This window comes from Pelophylax lessonae, assembly GCF_965119305.1.
Source record: "Pelophylax lessonae genome assembly, chromosome: 5".
Classification (NCBI taxonomy): domain Eukaryota; kingdom Metazoa; phylum Chordata; class Amphibia; order Anura; family Ranidae; genus Pelophylax; species Pelophylax lessonae.
In genome coordinates this window covers 428,571,177-428,587,314 of record NC_138772.1, presented here as the reverse complement: position 1 = coordinate 428,587,314, position 16,138 = coordinate 428,571,177, and the positions used below count along the sequence as shown (strand labels likewise).

Below are 16,138 nucleotides of genomic sequence, written 5' to 3'. Positions count from 1 at the left end.
CCTGGTGTGTTCCTTGTTCTTCATGATGCTCTCTGCGCTTTAAACTGACCTCCTGAGACTATCACAGTGCAGGTGCATTTATACGGATACTTGATTACACACAGGTGGATTCTATTTATCATCATTAGTCATTTAGGTCAACATTGGATCATTCAGAGATCCTCACTGAACTTCTGGAGAGAGTTTGCTGCACTGAAAGTAAAGGGGCTGAATAATTTTGCACGCCCAATTTTTCAGTTTTTTATTTGTTAACAAAGTTTGAAATATCCAATAAATTTCGTTCCACTTCATGATTGTGTCCCACTTGTTGTTGATTCTTCACAAAAAATGACAGTTTTATATCTTTATGTTTGAAGCCTGAAATTTGGCAAAGGGCGCAAAGTTCAAGGGGGCCGAATACTTTCGCAAGGCACTGTACCTGTGCCCTCATTCGATCCAGAGCTGTGCGTGTCTGGAGCTCTTCTCTCAGCTCACTTCCAGGCCTTACTGGCTTTGCTGGGGCACAAGGAGCCATTGGCTCCCAGTGCTGTTAATCAAAGCCAGTGATGGGGGAGCGGGACCAAGTCCCGCTGTCTGTCAATAGACGCAGCAGCGGGGCTCGGGAGCGAGCACACACAAGAACTCCCATGAGAAGCCGCTTCCCTTGGGGGCACTGGACTGGAGAGGAGCAAGGATCATGGGCGGGGGACCCGACAAGAGGAGGTTTGGGGCTGCTCTGTGCAATTCCGTTTTTTAATAAGTTACCTTTACAAACACTTTAACACAACGGGTCTACAACACCCCTTTTCTTCTCTGGCGTACAAGTATAGGTGCAGACTCAAGTGATGATGGGTATGGCTCAACTAAAGCAGAGCAGGAAGCAGCATTTCCACTGAGAGAAAAAGGTATTTTAAAGAATTTTTATGCATAAACCAGCCACAAATCATAACAGCACTGGATTAAGGGCAATTGATGCCCTAACCACAGCCCAACAATGGTCCCCACCTAAGCCCCTCCATTACTTAAAGTGGTTCTAAAGGAAAAAAGTTTATTCTATGCATGAAGGTAGAAAGCCACCTGTGTGCAGCAGCTCCCCAATACTTACTTAAGCCCCATCGGGATCCAGCGATGTGCACAAGAGCCTCGGCTCTCTGGGGACTCTCCCTCCTCATGAGCTGAGACAGCAGAGGGAGCCATTGGCTCCTGCTGCTGTCAATCACAGCCAGTGAGCCAATGTGGAGGGAGAGGGGGGCGGGGCTGAGCAACGGGTCTGTGTGTGAATGGAAACGCAAAGCAGTGGCTTGAAAGCGAGCCTGTTTGGGTGCCCCCATAGCAAAATGCTTGCTCTGGGGGCACTTGGCAGGAGGGAGGAGCCACGAGCACCAGCAGGGGACCCAAGAAGAGAAGTATCAGGGCAGTTCTGTGCAAAACCACAGAGCGTTTTTGGTGTAAAAAAAAATCCCAATAAGCGTACGATTGGTTTGCGCAAAAGCATCTACAAACTATGGGATTTCTTTTTTTTTTTTTACTAGTAAAAACGGCGAACATCGATTTATAGCGGGACTGCGATATTGCTTAGACATTCTGACACTAATTGACACTTTTTGGGGACCTGTGACACTAATAAAGTGATCAGTGCTAAAAAATATGTACTAATGACACTGGCTGGGATAAAGGTTAACATCAGCGGCGATCTAGGGGTTAACTGGGTGCCTAGCCAGTGTTTTACTTCAGTGTGGGAGGTGCTTTTACTAGGGGAAGACATGGATCCATGCCTTCCCTTACTGACAGAACAGCGTATCTGTGGTACCCGCTGATTGGCTCCCGCTGTGTATAATTACAGCGGGAGTGAGCCGCCAGCGGTGCGCATAAACGCCCCCCCCCCTACCCAGACGAGCCGGATAATATGTGTATGTGTAGTCCCAGAGGTCCGTTTAAAGCGCAGAGAGCATCATGAAGAACAAGGAACACACCAGGCAGGTCCGAGATACTGTTGTGGAGATGTTTAAAGCCGGATTTGGATACAAAAAGATTTCCCAAGCTTTAAACATCCCAAGGAGCACTGTGCAAGTGATAATATTGAAATGGAAGGAGTATCAGACCACTGCAAATCTACGAATACCTGGCCGTCCCTCTAAACTTTCAGCTCATACAAGGAGAAGACTGATCAGAGATGCAGCCAAGAGGCCCATGATCACTCTGGATGAACTGCAGAGATCTACAGCTGAGGTGGGAGACTCTGTCCATAGGACAACAATTAGTCGTATACTGCACAAATCTGGCCTTTATGGAAGTGTGGCAAGAAGAAAGCCATTTCTTAAAGATATCCATAAAAAGTGTCATTTAAAGTTTGCCACAAGCCACCTGGGAGACACACAATACATGTGAAAGAAGGTGCTCTGGTCAGATGAAACCAAAATCAAACTTTTTGGTAACAATGCAAAACTTTGTTTGGCGTAAAAGCAACACAGCTCATCCCCCTGAACACACCCCACTGTCAAACATGGTGGTGGCAGCATCATGGTTTGGGCCTGCTTTTCTTCAGCAGGGACAGGGAAGATGGTTAAAATTGATGGGAAGATGGATGGAGCCAAATACAGGACCATTCTGGAAGAAAACCTGATGGAGTCTGCAAAAGACCTGAGACTGGGACAGAGATTTGTCTTCCAACAAGACAATGATCCAAAACATAAAGCAAAATCTACAATGGAATGGTTCACAAATAAACATATCCAGGTGTTAGAATGGCCAAGTCAAAGTCCAGACCTGAATCCAATCGAGAATCTGTGGAAAGAACTGAAAACTGCTGTTCACAAACGCTCTCCATCCAACCTCACTGAGCTCGAGCTGTTTTGCAAGGAGGAATGGGCAAAAATTTCAGTCTCTCGATGTGCAAAACTGATAGAGACATACCCCAAGCGACTTACAGCTGTAATCGCAGCAAAAGGTGGCGCTACAAAGTATTAACTTAAGGGGGCTGAATAATTTTGCACGCCCAATTTTTCAGTTTTTTATTTGTTAAAAAAGTTTGAAATATCCAATAAATTTTGTTCCACTTCATGATTGTGTCCCACTTGTTGTTGATTCTTCACAAAAAATTACAGTTATGTATCTTTATGTTTGAAGCAAGTTTGTGGCAAAAGGTCGCAAAGTTCAAGGGGGCCGAAATACTTTCGCAAGGCACTGTATATATAAGGGGGGAAGGGAGATGATGATGCCTAAATTTTTATTTTTTTTTAACCTTAACCACTTAAGCCCCAGGCCTATTTCGGACACTTTTTGTTTACAAGTTAAAAATCAGTATTTTTTCCTAGAAAACTACTTAGAACCCCCAAACATTATATATATATATATATATATATATATATATATATTTAGCAAAGACTCTGGAGAATAAAATGACGGTCATTGCAATATTTTTTGTCACGCTGCATTTGCGCAGCGGTCTTTAAAACGCCATTTTTTTGGGAAAAATTTTGAAAAATCACATTTCACTGCATTTGAAATAACTAAGCAGTAAAGTTAGCCCATTTTTTTTGTATATTGTGAAAGATGATGTCACGCCGAGTAAATAGATGCCCAATATGTTACGGTTCAAAATTGCGCACACCCGTGGCATGGCGACAAACTACGGTCAATAGAAATCTCAATAGGCGACGCTTTAAATTTTTTTAACGGTAACCAGTTTAGAGTGTGAGTGTAGCTCTTTTTTTTTTTAATTATTGCTCACGCTCTGGCGATGGCGGCGATGCCTCACATGTGTGGTTTGAACAGTGATTTAATTTGCGGCTCGACTTCCATATACGTTTTTTTTTCGTGCGCGAGCTAACGGCAACGGGGGCGTCTAAAGTTTTTTTTTTTTTTTCCCTATTTATTTATTTAGTTATTTTTAACTTTATCACAGGTTTGTAAAAAAAAAAAAAACTGATCACTTTTATTGCTGTCACAAGCAATGTAAACATCCCTTGTGACAGCAATATGCAGTGACAGGTACTCTTTATGGAGGGATTGAGCGTCTAAAAGACCCTAGACCCCTCCACTACACTTACATGTATTCAAAACGGCATTTTTGAATACACTCGTTTTTTTTAATCTGCCGCCTTTAGCAGCAGAGTAACCCGGATGTGACGTCATGGACGCCGCCTCCAGGTTACGCCATCGGAGACCCAATCGATGCCGCATTCGGCTTAGATCGGGACTCCATCCAGCCGGCGGACGTGCCGGCTGGGTGCTCGGGTGTCCCGGTGGGACGGGAGACCAGGGCAAAACCGTGGGAGGGGGGTAATGTCCCCTCCTGCTCGCTGGGATAACGATCGAGCAGCTCCCGAGCCACATTGATCATCACCGCCGGAAAGCCGACCGCCGGCTCTAAACAACGGTACCGGGGTGAGGCCTCTAGCTAGAGGCATCATCCCGGTATAACCCCGCAAATTCAGCCGACGTAAATATACATTACTTTGCGGTAAGTGGTTAATGCAAGGGTTGCATTAAGGTAAAAGATAGGCTTTAGAAACACTGTACCCACTTGCCAACCGCAATATGTATATAAACGTTGCGGTTTGCAAGTGGTTTACCGGGAAGATATCAGCCAAAACCCTGGTATAGTTCTTTACAGCCATGGCTGACTTTCTCATGAAAGCAGTCTGAGTGGCTCGTGACCTGCTGCATAGGCGTGCGCAACCTATTGCATTATTGCAAGCTCTCTGCAGCCTCTGGACAGTGAATGAATGGTAAATGACATATTGATTAGCTCCTTCCCTCATTCTCCATCCTTAAACATCCCCGCAGTAGCCGGGGAGGGGGGGGGGAGCCAGCAGCACTGCGGTGGAGGGTCACAACACGGGGGGAGCCAGGGCAGTAGGGGGAATTGGCATCACACTGAGTGATTAGGGTGTGCCCAGGCACACCTGGCACACCCCGTGCGCACACCTATGACCTGCTGGTTTATTTTCTGAAGCAGCCTCCCAACCCACTCCCCTATCCCCACCTGCTGCTCAACTGTGTTTCTTGGGCTTACCAATTCCACCGGTTCACCTGAGAAACGATCTGAGGGTACCACCAGCTGACTACACAGAAATCAAAGAGTAGATCCACCTTAATTTCCTCTATGGCCTTGGAGGACAGGAGCGACATCATGACGCTAAGGAGAAATTTGGGGTCTTTTTGACTCCAGATCTCTTCATAAAGAGGACCTGCCATCCTTATTTTTATTACAAGGGCTGTTTATATTCTTTGTAATAGGAATAAAAGTGATAAAAATTAAAGGGACAGTGTAAAAATAAAAAGTAGAATAAGAAAAATATAATGCAAAGCACCCCTATCCCTTCGTGCTCGCACGCAGAAGCGAGCGCATCCGTAAGTCGCGCACACATATGTACAGGGTATTAGAACCACACATGTGAGATATCACTGCAAACATTAGAGCGAGAGCAATAATTCTAACACTAGACCTCTTCTGTATCAGGTAACCTGTAAAGGTGTTTAAAGCGTCGCCTATGGAGATTTTTTAAGTACCGTAGTTTGTCGCCATCTTATCTGCGTCTGCAATTTTAAACTGTGACATGTTGGTTATCTATTTACTCGGCATAACATCTTTCACACTTTACAAAAAAATGGGGTAGATATTGTGTTTGTTTGTTTATATTTTTAATTTATTAACCACTTTACCACCGGAGGATTTTGCTGTCTTACGTCTGGGCCACTTTTTGCGATCCGGCACTGTGCGACTTTAACTGACAATTGCGCGGTCATGCAATGCTGTACCCAAACGAAATTTACATCCTTTTTTTCCCACAAACCGAGCTTTCTTTTGGTGGTATTTGCTCATCTCTGCGATTTTTATTTTTTGCAATATTAATAAAAAAAAAGCGACAATTTTGAAAAAATAACAATATTTTTCTACTTTGACAGTTAAAAAATATCCAATATATTCAATTTTTGTCATATATTTAGGCCAAAAAGTATTTAGCTACATGTCTTTGACAAAAAAACTCTCAATGAGCGTATTTTTAACTGCTTTAAGACCGGAAGATTTTACCCCATTCCTGACCAGGCCATATTTTGCGATTCGGCACTGCGTTACTTTAAGGGACAATTGCGCGGTCGTGCAATGCTGCACCCAAATTAAATTGACGACCTTTTTTCCCCCACAAATAGAGCTTTCTTTTGGTGGTATTTGATCACCTATGCGATTTTTACTTTTTGCGCTATAAACAAAAAAAGAGCGACAATTTTGAAAAAAATAACAAAATTTTTCACATTTTTTTTATATGAAATTCCCCCCCAAAAAAATGTAAAAATCAAAATTTTTTTACATTTTAGGCCAATTTGTTTTCTGCTACATATTTTTGGTAAAAAAAATCGCAATAAGCGTATTTTGATTGGTTTGCGCAAAAGTTATCGCAGCCACTAACTACGGGAAATTCATGTCATTTTTATTGGGTTTTTTTTTTTAACTAGTAATGGCGGCGATCTGCAATTTTTTTTTTTTTTTTTTTGCGGGGCTTCGACATTGCGGCGGACAGATCAGACCCTTGACTGACATTTTTGGCACTTTTGGGAGTACCAGTGACATTACTACAGTAATCAGTGCTATAAATATGCACTGTTACTGTAAAAATTACACTGGCAGGGAAGGGGTTAACTTTTATTGGTGATCAAGGGGTTAATGTATGCCTGGTGCTTACTAACGTGTGTGGGGGGAGGGGACTATGTGACACAGGGACAGATCGCAGGTTCAGCTATGCTGAACCCTGTAATCTGACCCTGCCTGTCACTTAGGAGATCCGCTCGCTTTGTTTACACAAGCGAGCGGATCTCCACACTCGATCCCCGACGATCGGGGAAGAGCGGCGGTGATCACTGCCTCTCCTCCCCTGGCCCGACTCCCGCTGTGACTGAATACAGCGGGAGCGAGCCTCCGGCGGCCCGCGCGCGCCGCCGAGAGAGGGGAATGTCTGGTGACGTAGGTCTACGTCGCCAGACGATAACGAGCCACTGTGCCGCAGTAGCAGCACAGTGAGCAGTGGGAAAGTGGTTAAAGTGTACTTTTTCTGAAGAAATTGCGCTGCGCAAATACAGTGTGACATAAAATATTGCAACGATCGCCATTTTATTCCCTAGGGTCTCTGCTAAAAAAAAAAATGCGTAATGTTTGAGTGTTATAAGTAATTTTCTAGCAGAAAATACTGATTTAAACTTGTAAACAAAAAGTTGCAGAATAAGCCTGGTCTTCAAGTGGTTAATAATTGATTACGGAGAGTACTTGGTCGAGCTCTGATGATTATCAGGCAACCCAGTATATTTAGAGACGCTGTGAAAATGCTATAACAGAAAATTAGAGGTAAGAATATGAAAATGGGTGTTTAGTACACCTTTCTGACTGCTTATGTATTTGTGTGACTTCAACTGGCCTTTAGACTTGTCAGCGTGTAAAATGCTTTCACAAGAGCCCCGCATTGTTGCACGTATTTGTTTCCTTTACAAGCACTTCTGTTGTTGCCAGCACCATGTATTGGACTGAATCATCATGCAACACGCGTTGTATAAGTCTGATGTGGTCATACTCATCGATGGCCACAAATGTTGCTGGTTTGGCCACCCACTGCTAAGGAGTAGTGCCAACCAGATTGATCCCTATGTGTGAACATTTTCACTATTTGTGGTAGAGCTAAAATACACATCTAGAAGTATTGAATATATTCTTTGCTTATCTTATAGACTTTGATATAGTGAGTGTCTTATCTCGGTTCCTTGACCTTAGTTCATGAAAGTGATGAAATTGCGTTTAGATAGAAATATTTACCCTTGTGTCTAGTTTTCAGTATCTAAAGCCAGGTTTGAGACTTTTATTCATAGAACGGTGCCTTCTCCAGTTGCAAGGAGTCCTATTCACTGCGCCCTCTGAAACCTACAGAGACCAGGTAACCTTAAATGCCGAGCGCTTCTAATTAACTTTTCACTGGTGGGAGATGATCTGTGCTTTCCAGCATTAACAAATTCATGAATTAGGAGGTACTGGATTTTTCTTGGTATTATTTTAACTTTTTAGCTCTGTAGCTACCTTACACGGAAAACAACATATATTCTACGAATGGCTGACCGGTAAAAAAGTATTTTCTTCTTTAGCAATATCCACAATCTCTGTAATTTTAGATATCAGAATTGCCCATTCAGTTTTGTGTTAACTGCATCCACGGGTGCACTGGTTTTAATTATTTACTGCAGAATCTGGAAATTCAGCATTCACAACAAACAAGTCTAGTTTAGGCTCGGTTCTCACTTGTGCGATGCGGGAACGCTGCGAATATGCAGCGTGTTACCGTATCGCATCCGCACATCTGGCAGTTCACACTGCCATATGCGATACGCAGGGGGTGTCAATTAAAATTTAACGTCACCCCCAGTTTGATTGCATATCGCAGTGCGATCTGCAAGTACGCACAGAATCGGATCGCACAAGTGTGAACCACTGTGTGATCCGATTTTGATGCAGCTCAAAAATTGCCTCCGGTGCGTCTTTGGTGCGGATGCAGTGCGAATTCAGCTATACAAAGTGTATGGCTGAAATTCGCACTGCACATGAGATCGCATGTAATGAAGGAGCAGTGCGCTCCGAATTACATGCGATCTCCGCAGCCGCACAAGTGTGAATTGGCACTTACAGATTTGGCCATGTTTATGACATTTCAGACTGCAAATGTACAAATTACTATATGCCCTAGTTTTGAAGCCTCCTAATCAAGTAGAGAGAACCTGTGTCCAAAGTATAGTACTTAGTTACATGTTTGCAAATGTTTGTGCACGCTGTGTTCCATTTTACTAAACCCAAAGCCTTCTCTCTCTCTCTCTCTCTCTCTCTCTCTCCTCTCTCCTCTCTCCTCTCTCCTCTCTCCTCTCTCCTCTCTCCTCTCTCCTCTCTCCTCTCTCATCCGATCCGCTGGACGGATGGAAAATAGGGTTTCCATCCGTCCAGATTTGACGGATCGGGTCGGATGTCAGCGGACATGTCTCCGCTGACATCCGATGCCCCATAGGAATGCATGGGGGGACCGTTCAGATCCGCCAAAAAAACGGACAGGCGGATCTGAACGGTCCGCCTGTGTGAAAGGGGCCTAAAAGAGTCTGCTTCTCGAACATCTTCATTATTCCCTCGGGCAGTGTCATGTGTTCTACAACCTTTTGTAATAGTATTTTAAGACTTAGGCTCGGTTTCCACTAGTGCGACTTGCGGTGCGACTTGACACATGTCAAGTCGCACAGCAAGTCAAAACCCATTGTTTTCAATGGGGCACGTTTCCACTGCCGCGGCTTCAGTTGCCGCGACCTCAAAAGTAAATCATGTACTACTTTTGAGCCCGACTTCCCTCTATATATGAGGGAAAAGTCTAACTGAAGCCGCGGTTCACTTTTGCTACGAAGTCGTGCTAGAAGTAGCACGACTTCGTAGCCGCACTAGTGGAAACCTAGCCTTAGACTAGTACCTGATCAGTGATGAGTGATGATGGCCAAGTCACTGCAGATTGCAGATGCCTGAGCCAAGGAGGACTGGGAGTTGGGGTCTGGGACGCTCACTCGGGGGTCTCCCTCTGCCACAGAGGCCTGTGTGAGGAGGACAGAGGACACTCACTGGAGGATGGAGGACACTCGCTGGAGGATGGTCAGGACAGACACCCGCTGGGGGAGAAGAACCAGCACGCACCTGGGAGCCGGGGATGTTCACTCTGACACTCAGGTCTCCACTGTCCGAGAGTAGGGATGACAGTCCTCACTTGCCCGATCCCGCCAGGAAGCCGGCACTGCACTCCGGTAATCACAGGCAGTGAGACATTTCCCTATCTGTGCAGCGGCTGATTGGGAAGTGTCTCACTGCCTGTGATTAGCAGAGTGCAGTATCGGCTTACTGGCAGCATTAGGCACGTGGAAACTCGAACAAGCCGGAGCTCATCTCTATCCGAGAGTCAGGGACGCTAGCTCCTCGCGTCTCCTCCTGCAGCGACGCCGGGCGGCTGGGGATGATGTCACCGGGAGGCAGGAAAAGGAGGGGCGGCGCTACATGACGTCATTAGCATATCGATTAAGCCGGTCGCAGCATCGATGCAGAATCGCGGGTGGCTGAATCGCAATGCATCGATGCTACGATTAAATTCAACACCCCTAATATTTACATATTTGAACAAGCAACCAGGGAAAGGTGTGTTTTTTTTTTTTTTTTTTTTTTTTTTTTTTTTTTATTTATTACCATTTATTCAACAAAAATATGAATAAATGAAATGATGTACTGTGGAAAAATATGACCAACCTTGGCCCCAGAAGCTGGTACTGCATGCTTTAGCAGAATTTGCTACAGCTGCCCACCAGTCTCTAAAATCAGCTTTATGGCATTGCAAAATTTGCATACAAAGGCAAAATGTAGTCAAAGAAAAACTACTCAATTTGTAGAATTTTTTTTTACTAAGGAATATTTGATTTAACTAGTTCAGCTCTTTTGACTTACCCTCTTATCACAAGCTGATTTTCCTCAGCCAGTTCCAGGCTTAGGCCTCATGAACACAGGCGTCTCTCCAAGATATTCTATGACCTCTTGCACACACAGGCTTTTAGAAGCTGTAAGTGACATAGGCATTTTTAAGCTGTAAAAGAACCCCAGGGCCAGCGCATTCTGGAGCAGCAGCGTTAAGCTGTAAAAATGGCTGATGCTGCTAAAGGCTTTTTAATGCTGCATACAGGCCACGTCAGACGTTTTTAAGTTGTAGTAGTTAGAGGGCAGAGAAAGGCTGCTAAATGTGGCTAAAACGTGCATTAACGCCAATATAAAATACTATACCTTTTTATAGCTGCTTTTTCCTGGCGTCAGAACTGGCTTTGCACCTCGTTTTTCAAATGCCCTGTGTGCATGAGGCCTTAAAAGTGAAAGCGATGCGGCAGCTCTCTAGTCTCCAATCGCCTTCAGAGTCAGCAGCGTGGTGCCCTCCTCCACCAATGGTTCCTGGGTTCTCCCGCTCTTACCGGGAGCCTGGGACGAAAACCGCCGGCTTCAGGGGGGAAGCGATGTGAGACTGAGGCAAATCCATGCCTCGATCCTACATGTAAACAATGAAACTGGAAGCCACTATGATTTTGTCACTTTCAGTTTCAAATCCACCATCTCCTGGCCGGTACAGCCAGGAGACACATCTAACCTGATAGTAGCAAGAATGGATTTACCGTTCTTGCCAGACTAACCTTTTAACATTCTATGAGGAAGTGAACTGTAATGTGGATAAATGAAGGTCGGTGGATGTAATGTATCTAGACTACGCCAAAGCCTTTTACACTGTCCCCCATAAACGCTTAATCCACAAATTGAGGTCTGTTGGCATTAACGATAGTGTATGTATCTGGATAGAAAACTTCTTACAGGGGCATGTCCAGAGGGTGATGATAAATAACGTATCGTCTGAATAGTCAGCAGTTTAGGGCTCTGTCCTGGGACCAGTCCCGTTTAACTTGTTCATAAACGATATAGAGTTTGGTATAAATAAATTAATTTCGGTGATTGCTGATGATACAAAACTAAGCAGGACAATAACTTCACAACAGGATAAAGCAACTCTATGGGAAACTCTACAGGAAGACAGGCTCAGCAATAGCATGCAATGTCAAGCTGCAGCAAGCAAGGCCAGTAGAATATTAGCATGCATTAAAAAAGGTATTTACTCAAGATAAAACTATAATTCTACTACTGTACAAAACTCTGGTTCGGCCACACCTTGAGCATGCTGACCACTTCTGGTCTCAAATTCCTCAGAAGTGATTTACATATATACAAATATCTTAATGGGGAATATAGCACAGGGAGGAAACTATTCAGTCTCTGATCACACAAAAAGACACGTGGCCACTCGATGAAGTTGAATGAAGTGCAGTTCAACCTTAAACTGCGTAAGAGGTTTTTCACTGTTAGAGCCCACAATCGGTGCTTTCAGTGGGTGATGTTGCTAATTTCAAAAAATTCTTAGATGGGCATCTTATTAAACACAATATACAGGAATATGGGAAGTGGTAGAGACACAGTACACCCCCCCCCCCCCCCACAAGCTGAACTGGATAGAATGGTGTCTTTACTCAGCCTTACCAACTTACTGTAACTATATGTAGACGTACTTGTCTAGTGAACTTGGGTACATAGTAAAGTCCTAGTCCTGATACAACTAGGTTTGCTTCCTTGCCTAAACTATTTTGAATTATATTATTTCTGTTTTGTTCACTGACGCCATCTGAATTTTCGAGGCACAAGGGTTTATACTATGACAAAGAGATTCGAATATGGGTTCTCTCTCCTCTCTTCTCTTTCCTCTCTTCTCTTTCCTCTCTTCTCTTTCCTCTCTTCTCTTTCCTCTCTTCTCTTTCCTCTCTTCTCTTTCCTCTCTTCTCTTTCCTCTCTTCTCTTTCCTCTCTTCTCTTTCCTCTCTTCTCTTTCCTCTCTTCTCTTTCCTCTCTTCTCTTTCCTCTCTTTTCTTTCCTCTCTTCTCTTTCCTCTCTTCTCTTTCCTCTCTTCTCTCTCTCTCTCAACATTTAGCTTTAATGAGAAACTCTGCATTATTTACTTTCATTCATCCCCACAAGCCTGATGCTGGAGTTCATCACGAAAGCAGAACATCTGGTACTGCAAGCAGATTTGCTTAACTAGTTTCAGGCCTGGCTATCCACTCTGATTTCTGGCCAGTATAAGTAGTATGTAGGTATAGCAGTGTCTGGGGGCCAGTAGTATGTAGGGCTGTGTCCAGGGGCCACTAGTAGTAAGGGCAGTGTTCCATGGCCAGTAGTAGTTAGGGCAATGTCCCAGGGTCAGTAGTAGGTAGGGCAGTGTCCAGGGGCCAGTAGTAGGTAGGGCAGTATCCAGATGCCAGTAGTAGGTAGGGCAGTGTCCAGATGCCAGTAGTAGGTAGGGCACTAAGGGTCACTACACTAAGGGGAGGAGCCTTAACCTGCCCAAGCTATTCCAGAGGCCTCATCAATCTACATGTAATATCCCGCCCCCATTGTACTTAACTGGTTAGTAGGCATGGAGGAGCACAGATTGGGCTGCTATTTACCACTGTGTACATGCCCACATGTGTGACTCTATAGTCGCATAGGCTGCTCAGATGTGATATGGAGGAAATGCTTAGCATCGAAGCTCACTGAAAACTGAGCATGTGTAGAGCAGGATTAAACAGGTTTTTTGCAGAATCATCTAATATAGTATTTATTATATCTCTTTCTTTCTCTCTCTCGTCCTGATACAACTATAATAAGGCTTACCTGTAGGTACAATTAGTATCTCCTAAACCGGCACGATTTAGGAGATATTTGCAGTGCATGCAGCCGCTCACACGAGCGGCGCATGCGCTCTGAAGGTCCGGGGGGACATTCAGCTTTCCTTGCCGTGCATACTAGCTCATTATGCCTTTGTCTTGCAGGTTTGTTTTTTTTTTTTTTTGGGGTTTACAACCGCTTTAAGCTTGCTTTTGGCATCAGTGATAAACATATCTCAGATCATTCAGAGTTTTTTGGCAGGTGAACTTGACCTGTGGTTGATGTAGTTGCATCAAGCGTCTTTTGCATTCCTATTGACTTGTATGGGGAGAAAAAGCAATTGTGACATAACCAAAAGCTGGTTGACACAGGCCTTTTGGTTGGTCATGAATGCTCCAGTCCCTGATACAACACTTGCATTAGTATCAAACCCTTTAGATCTACCCTAGAACGATGGTGTGTTCCTCCAGCCATTGGTACAGAGGTATGTTAGTGTGTTAAAACATCTCAAGGTGACCTGTCCAATGCTTCAACTGTAAACTAACAAGACACATAAAAATTAAAGTATCTCCCTTCCTTAAATACTTGGGTCTCGGAACATTACAAGGCACCTAAAATAAAATGTGAAATGACTACAGTGCATATACTCCCTTTCCTACAGCTAATACTGCTTTTTTCATTTCCAGCTTGCTGTAACAGAGGAAGATTTACAACCATGAATTTTTTCCTGGAGACTCTCAAAGTTTTATTTCTCACTATCTATTTGCTCTTTGAATCGATTATTCTTTGGATTATCCCATCTCGAAGGAAAAATGTTGCTGGTGAACTTGTACTCATCACTGGGGCAGGAAGCGGAATAGGACGACTTCTAGCACTGGAGTTTGCACGCCTTGGAGCAACACTTATTTTATGGGACATCAATGAGGAGGGCAATAAAGAAACAAGCAGGCTAGCTAAGAAGAATGGAGCAGTTCGTGTACATATATATACATGTGACTGTAGCAAAAGGGAAGAAATTTACAGAGTGGCAGATCAGGTATGTGTTTTATAGTTGTTTATCACGTGTATTAAATATGTGCCCCTTTATCAAAGTCAGTGTTTAATAAAGCAGTATTAAACCCAAAAAGAAACATTTATTATATTACAGCTCATCAATTCTTTTGGCTAAGATGAAGTATAGTATCTGTTCTTATCAGTTGGTATGGAACCTGGTGGTTAGTATCGGTGGGGGCCGAAATGAACCAGGGCGCTCCGGAACTACCGGGGGACTGGGAAGTAAGCCACATCAGAGAAAGCCGGATGGGTCCATTGCCTTCTGATTTGAATGGTTCCGCCCCTACCAGTTTGAAGGGAGCGAGAAAACTGGGTTGTACCGTGACCAGTTAGTACTGCTCCTGGATGTGATTGGTAAGGAATGGCGGTGGCGGTGGGGGAGCCTCTCCTCCTGGGTTGAATCTGGCCTTGCAAAAGGCTTGTCCCCAGTTGAAGGTAGGTTCTCCCTAAGCTGTCCAAAATTCTGATGCCTCCTGGTAGGATAGGGCTACACTCAGTCTGGCCATGGGCCGAGTTCGGAAAAGCCCGTGGTGTACGTGCCCCTGGGGTGCCCAGGGGTGCCTTAATTCTCACTGGTGAGGGGCAGCTCGCCTTGAGTTTTTCGGCACCTTGGTCACTGCACCATCACACTTTTTCAGCACCTGCCTCTTGGGCAAGGCTTTTTGGCTTCGACCAGAGGAATCTTTATTCCGGCCGGAAGGCCTGCCTTTGTATTTTACACTTAGGCACTAATTCACCTCTCCACTTCCCCTTCCCCGCTTTTTTGTTTTGTGTGTGCCTTTTTCTTTGTAGTGTTTGTCACTTCACTGTCACCTTTTTTCTGCACGACGAGTACGGTGTGGGTCTCTGGGCCTACCTTGAAAGTCTTGGGAGGGGGTGGACATGGCCTTCTGGCTTAGTTCGCCCTCTCTCATGGGGTCTCCCTTCGGGGGAGCCCCACCCAGTACTTGGGGTGGGCTGTTTCGGCAGTCCCCCTGGAGAACGGGGTTTGCCAGGTTTCGGCCAGGCAAACCATAGGAAGTACCTCAGTCCCTGTCAGGAGTCTTGCGCCCCGGGGGATCAAGGTATAGGTCCAACCTCTTCAGAGGCCAGACCATTCGCACACCCTGTGCAGTTTTTGTGTTTCCTCACGTTTGTGTGTGTGTGTGTGCACTTTTTATGCACCGGGTGTTAAGTCTTTTTGAGTGTAATTCACACGCTACGGGCTTTAAAAAAAAAAAAAACAAGTCGCTCCGAACTAGAAAAAGGGTCCGGAGCTTCTTTGGGGCGACCCGGAGGCGACCGCCATAGACTTCAATGTTATGAAGTCCGTGGCGGCCGCTCCGAGGTCGCGGCGCGCTGCTCGCACCGCGACCTCGGAGGTCGCAGTGCGAAGTAGCGTCGCTGCAATGTGAACCGGCGCTTAGTCTTGAGACAAACCATTTACCACTGACAGGGGTGCTTACACACAAGGTACTGATGTTTAGCTATCTGCTGCTGTTTCCAGTGTTCTTTTTTTTTTTTTTTTGGTGGACATGGAACCTGTTAATGATTTGGTTGATGCAGTTCCTGCTGTTCCTGGTGAGGAAGTGAAGACTGAAGAGGCATTTGGAAAAAAATTGGAGACCCTGGCACCAAATGGAAATTTTGGTGTCGAAACTGAAAATTCAGGATGCACTTGACCGAAACCAGAGATCTCAGCTAAAAAAAAAAAAAAAAATATATATATATATATATATATATATATATATATATATATATATATATAATATATTATATACATACATATATACTTGTATTATGTTAAACTTTTTAATTAATATATAAACTTTAAATTAATATGGAATGG

General features: G+C 44.4%; 1 protein-coding gene across 1 annotated transcript in view; it reads left to right on the top strand.

Moving 5' to 3' along the window:
* Positions 1 to 13,939: 13,939 nt before the first annotated feature.
* Positions 13,940 to 16,138, top strand: part of SDR16C5 (short chain dehydrogenase/reductase family 16C member 5) — a 68,143-nt gene continuing 65,944 nt past the window's right edge. Inside the window, exon 1 of the mRNA XM_082259145.1 lies at positions 13,940 to 14,293. Coding sequence (XP_082115271.1) covers positions 13,973 to 14,293 — 321 coding nt within the window. The 5' untranslated portion in view covers positions 13,940 to 13,972. The remainder of the gene's footprint in view (positions 14,294 to 16,138) is intronic.